This window comes from Atta cephalotes (genome assembly GCF_000143395.1).
Source record: "Atta cephalotes unplaced genomic scaffold scaffold00026, whole genome shotgun sequence".
In the NCBI taxonomy this organism is placed as follows: domain Eukaryota; kingdom Metazoa; phylum Arthropoda; class Insecta; order Hymenoptera; family Formicidae; genus Atta; species Atta cephalotes.
The window spans coordinates 2,512,944-2,518,937 of NW_012130090.1; the positions used below are offsets into that span (position 1 = coordinate 2,512,944).

At 26.4% G+C, this 5,994-nt stretch overlaps 1 protein-coding gene across 1 annotated transcript; it reads left to right on the plus strand.

The window, feature by feature from the left end:
• Positions 1 to 733: 733 nt before the first annotated feature.
• Positions 734 to 5,709, plus strand: LOC105620409. The gene is made up of 11 exons (XM_012201905.1): positions 734 to 749; positions 1,025 to 2,299; positions 2,396 to 2,428; positions 2,531 to 2,895; positions 3,020 to 3,349; positions 3,445 to 3,709; positions 3,814 to 4,237; positions 4,333 to 4,552; positions 4,655 to 5,130; positions 5,253 to 5,364; positions 5,554 to 5,709. The coding sequence occupies exons 1-11, from the start codon at positions 734 to 736 to the stop codon at positions 5,707 to 5,709; spliced, it is 3,672 nt and encodes a 1,223-aa protein (XP_012057295.1).
• The last annotated feature ends 285 nt before the right edge of the window (positions 5,710 to 5,994 follow it).

The window sequence follows — 5,994 nt, forward strand, 5'->3', positions numbered from 1 at the left end:
AATACTTATGTTTATAGTAGAGTATAACCAGTAGGGACACTCCGTGTCGCGGTCACGTGAGCATCCGCTATGTTAACGTTTGAAAAATCCAGGATTGAAAAAGGATATAATGCCTCATGCGATAGTCTATTATTTTGCTCTAAAAAACATAATTAAGGATACCGTGTAAACGTAGTCAATGTAAAAATATTATCTTTTTTCACAAAATTACATTTGATTATGTTTAATTAAGTTAATCTAGCATAAACTACTTACTTTTTGTAAATTATAAAAACTTACGATATCTTTGGGATAACGAAAAAAAGTACATTGTAAATTTTTACTATTATTACTGCATTGTTTAATACTGCACATAATATAACTTTTCTTTTTTTTTATCCATTTTTTAGAAATATTTACGGCGCAGCTCTTAAATTGTCTTCTTTTGCCACAGATATCTGCTCACACGAGATCTGTGTAATATGTACATTCTTGTCATTTTGCATTTCATTAGATCCGGCCCAAAACAGAAGCTGCGCAGCCATACTTGCGTGAGCACGCATTTCTTCGCTGAGTGGCTCTATTGGTTATATTGTGTTCATAGTGCCTCACTGAAACCTGGCCCGTCTAACGACACTGGAAAATTAAGCAAAGAAATAATAAGAATAATAGTTGTGTTGATTTTTTTTAAATTTATGTTTAAAATATACTTCGGACAAATATTATAGATCAAGAAATTGTATGAGTTGTTACAATGGCATTATCAAGGGGTAAGAAGAGTTTTGCAAGATATGCATCGACATGTGATTGCATAACCTCTAATCTATTATAAGGGTACAGCCCGAATAGAAGGAATAAGGAATTAGGAATAAGGAATAATTATTCCAATCTATCAGAAATCGTATTTCAGTGTATCTAATTTCTGAAAGGTTGAAATCGTTACTCCTTATTCCTAATTTCTTATTTCTTCTATTGTGATTGCATCTTAATATTAATTATGTCTTTTTTGCAGTCGTTTTTTAAATGTAATTTATATATTTTACAGAATTATTAAAGCGATTAAATTCAGATGATTATCCTTTAGCAAAGCGATTAAAATTAGCGGAAACTGCATTTTGTAAAGTTGATCTACCACTTATTCGGAAAGAGGACTTTCTTTTGGAGTGGCTATGTAAAACTTGTGTCACGAATCATCATGCTTGGAAAGCTTTGAATAATTGTTTGAAATTTAATCATATCAATATTAGAGCAGATATCAAACAATGTTTAGTTGAAATGCTTGTACAAACATTAAAGACTGATATGAAAAACATGTATGAAGAAGTCCTTGAATGCTGTAGTTTAATTTTTGTTAATAATAGTATACGACAATATTTTATAACCAAGCCAAAAATTGTAGGCTTATTGATAAAAGCTGTGTTAAATAACGTGTTGAAACGTTCTAGCTATGACAATATAATGCAAAAGAAGATTAATCAATTGTTTGAACCATGTAAATTGTCATCTGTAGAAAATAATGCTGTAATAACTATTATCGAAAGTCTGATGCAAATGTATGAACAGTTGGTTACTATAAGAGATGATCTGAGATTAACTTTTATACAGGATATTTTATATCCTATGTGTATTTTAGTTAATCACATATATAGAGATAATACAAATCGACTTAATATAGTAGCATACAAGTGTATTCAACAATTGCTGTTAGGAAAAAATAAATCTATACAAAATAAACAGACTGAAGGAAATCAATCAATGTTTTCAGATTTATTTTGCATATTATCTGAAAATGTAAAGACATTAAATCTTCAGAGTAATCTTTTAACTTACCAGTTTATTTTTAATACCATAATAGATACATATAAATCAAATACTATTTTGTTGGATACGTTTTTCAGAAATCTAATTAACTCTTCGGGAAAATATAAATGGGAAATTTTAGATTCTTTCCTCAAACTACTGAATGATATAACACTCAACTTCGATAATATCATAGATGGAATCACATTAACCGAATATTTTCAGAATTTTATAAATGAGATTTTGATGGATGATGATGTAATATGTATGCATTATAGAGTACTTACACAACTTTCATATATCAATCCACTTTTGATAGAAAAAAATATTTCGGATATTGTAAATAAAATACTTATGAAAGAACAAACTACTGATCATACAAACTTGTTAATTGCAATTTTATATACCAGCACAAAATTAAGACGGGAGCAAAAGTTTATCTCGCAATTATTAATATCATTAAAGCAACATGTTGCAACAAAAAAGATATATAAAGCAAATACATCTGCTTTTTTCCCAAGTGAATTTAAAATCCAATTAATAAAAACGATTAATAATTTTTCGAATTCACAAACTATTGCAACTCTAAAAACATTAATATATTATTTAAATACAGATTGTGCAGAATTATTGCAGTCTAATACTTCATGTAAGTATTTTATTATTGATTGCTTATTAATTCATAATAGAAAATTATGAAGTAATACAATATTAAAAAATATAAATTAATTTCTCTTTTTAAATATTGCAGGTAAGAATATATTGATATTAAAGATAACAATAGAATTACTTATTATACTTTTTGAAGGTATGCAGGTTTTTGAATATACCAGAATATTACCCATTCATGAGAAATTTATCAATTGCCTAGATGAAGTAGGGAATGCATTATCGCTGTTGATAAATAAGTCATTGTGTTTAAGTCATAATAAAACTGTTATCATAATACTATTAAGTGCAGTGCAATCATTGAATGAAATACAGAATATGTTTACATATTATATATTAAAAGATGCTGTGCCAAAGAAACTACTGTTTCCAATTCTGAATGATCCTTGGCAACAATTAATTCAAAGGATTACCAATTTTGGAGAAGATAATTGCAAGACTATCATGGTATTATTGGAAATATTATTTATTTGAAAATATTTTTGATATATTATGTTAAATGTTGGAAATGAAATATTTTTTATACTCTTGCAAGAAACTCACACATAATATTTCTATATTGAAATTTCAGAATAAACTTATTTTACATCGACTAAAGCTAAATATATCAAATAAACCTATTAAACTTCACAATTTAATAGGTGGCCTTGAGTATTCTTGGAGTATTATTTTGAAACATGACACGGATATGTTTTCCTTATTACATGACAAAGAAATATCAAAAATAACTTATTTATTGTTGACTGATATAAAATCAAATGAACAGAACTTTCAATGGTTTGATATATTAGATAAAGAATGTCTTCAAGAAAATAAACACTTTATAATGTGTCTCTTAAGCCATATTCTTGTTCAAATTGGACAAAGCTTTTCATTAACTATTACCGAACATATTAACGTTGTAAGTAATAATTTACTAAGGAATTTTTCAATTCTTTAATAATTGTAAAATAATCTCTTGTGAATTTTATGTTCTAATTATTTTTTTTATTTCAGAAACTGCTAATGGAGAATGGATGTAACTATAAATTATTAGAAGTTTTACAAATGCTAAAAAAACAGATATCACAGGAACAATGGAAGCAAATAGCAAATACAATTTCTTTTGAAACTGAATTATATTTAGAAATATTTCTTCATTTACCAACGATATATTTCAGCCCTAATATAAGAACGTTAATATTTTTGGTTGTGTATTTTATTAGTAAAAAATATGAAAAAAATGACAAGGTATTGGCATTATGCAATATAATATTTTCAGGTAATTTAATTTTATTTCTTCGGAACATTTGTATGATATTTGAATTTAATTTTTTAATTATTTATACTCAAAAATGCTAATAAAAATATGCAAAAAATTTCTAGATTTACTAGAAAAGACCGGAATCGACCTATTTCAGTATATAGAACCAAAATTATTAATAAACCAATTACCACAAAACAAAACATTTTCGAAAGCTTATGAGCTCTCTTTTCGGAATGTAAGAACATATAGTACTTTAAAGAAACTCATAAAAAGTTGTATTCAATGCAAGGAAGCAATGTGCATTATTTTGGAATGTATGGAAGTTGTTAAACCAAAATTAGATGTCGAACAAAAAATTATTTTTAAAAAGGCAGAAAAAAAATTAGCCAAAACTATTTTAAAATTATTACCTGAACATATAAATGATGCTTTTGATGTAAAATGTTTAACAGCGGTGTTAAAAGTAACTTTTCAAACTAGAAAAGTTACTGACACTTTAAAAAGATTAACTGAAGCAACTCTCAAAAATATATTCACGGCAAGTAATATATGAAAGGAATTATATTTTTTTAAATGTGATATTTTTGCAATTTACATGTTGCATTTAGGAGAATATTAAAAAATAAATTTCTTTTGCAGACAAATTTAAACAATATAAATAATAAATTATTGCAACAAAGTGTGCAATTGTCTGTCATTGTTTTACAGCATCGAAAAATGTTTGAAATCCAAGATATGATCATCAACTTATGGTTTATAATGTTGAAGCATCCTTGTAAGAATTTGATCGAACTCTTATTAACTTCTACTGAATTAAAAGAATTTTACGAATTCTTAAGATTATTGCATGATCAAACGGTAATATTTTGATTAATATATTTGTGTATTTCTTATTAATATATTCTTATTAATAAACATAGTAATTAAATTTATGCATATTTACTTATTCCTTGTTTACAGATCAATAGCTTGTTACAAAAAGATGAAGCAGTATGGACAAATATGTTTGTCATTTGGAACAATATAATTAAAATAGATATGAATGTTAAACGTAATAAAGTGCGTTTGAGTGTGATCAACAATCTGTTGGAAACTGTATTAACATTGGATATGCCACATAGATATTGGTCAGGACTATTGAATTTGTCTCGTGATATAATCAGTACGAAACATTTACTTATTCCTGACATTACGATCGATCTTATTATACTGATTAGTTTAAAGTCATTCGATGAAGCGAATATATCATCGTGCGAAGATGTACTTGCTATATGCAGAGCATTGATCAAAGTCAAAACAGATTTGATAACAGACAGATTATCTAATTTATTATTATTATACAGACGCACAATAAATATCGTTGTTCATGCATCGAGAAACGTAGCCGATAAATTCGACGAGCATCGATTTAGATGTTATGCGCTCGATATCACAAAGTAAATTCAATTAATTAAAAAATGTTCAACATTATATATTTATATCACCGATATGATCAATATTTTAAAATTTATTTATGGAAAAAATTGATTTGATAAGAAAATAATAGATTTTCTTTCAGATTGACAAACTCGTTTGTAAAATTGAAGAAAGCTATGGTCCGATTAAGTCCTTATGTTATCGCTGATCTCTTGCAATTAATTGTGGAAGACGCTATACCATCTTATGTTAAGGTAATATCTTTACAAGTCCGACAAACTGAATCAGCGTGCATTTTATAAAACTGTAAATCTACATATAAATATTAGTATTATTAAGTAAGTTCTGCTTTGGCCAAAAGTATAATATTTTTCCTTATTTAATATCTTCTAATCATTATCTTAATAGATCGTTTTCAATTACGTTTATCATTTCTGTTGCAGATAGCTTTGCACGAATCTTTGTGTCAATTAATTAGCATCTGTGATCAGCATGGACTCGCTTTTTTATCTCGTACATTACCAACATCGTTACAAGAAGTTTTCAAAGTACAGTTAAATACATTCAAAAAGTTTTATAAATATTCTGGTAAGATTTAAGTATCTCTCTTAATTGAGTTTAAGAAATCTATAATTTCTTTAAAGAAAAATTAAGAGGATGCAAAAAGAAAATATTCTGAAAAGAAAATATCTAATTGTATAATTAATTTTATATATATATAAATACATGTTCTGGATGCAAAATATATATTTATAAAAAAACAAATGTGAATTATTTTTGTCCTCTATAATTTTGATAAATTATTTAATTATAATAATGAGTCTAATATGTAAGCATAAATTGCAGAAAAATACTTGTAATATTATCAGTTATTTTAAGGAAAT

What these genes read in the sequence shown, in the direction of transcription:
- LOC105620409 (XM_012201905.1), top strand. An exon ending in ATTGCAGTCTAATACTTCAT is followed by an intron (nt 2,429 to 2,530) that starts GTAAGTATTTTA and finishes TAAATATTGCAG; the next exon opens with GTAAGAATATATTGATATTA. An exon ending in ATGCAATATAATATTTTCAG is followed by an intron (nt 3,710 to 3,813) that starts GTAATTTAATTT and finishes AAAAATTTCTAG; the next exon opens with ATTTACTAGAAAAGACCGGA.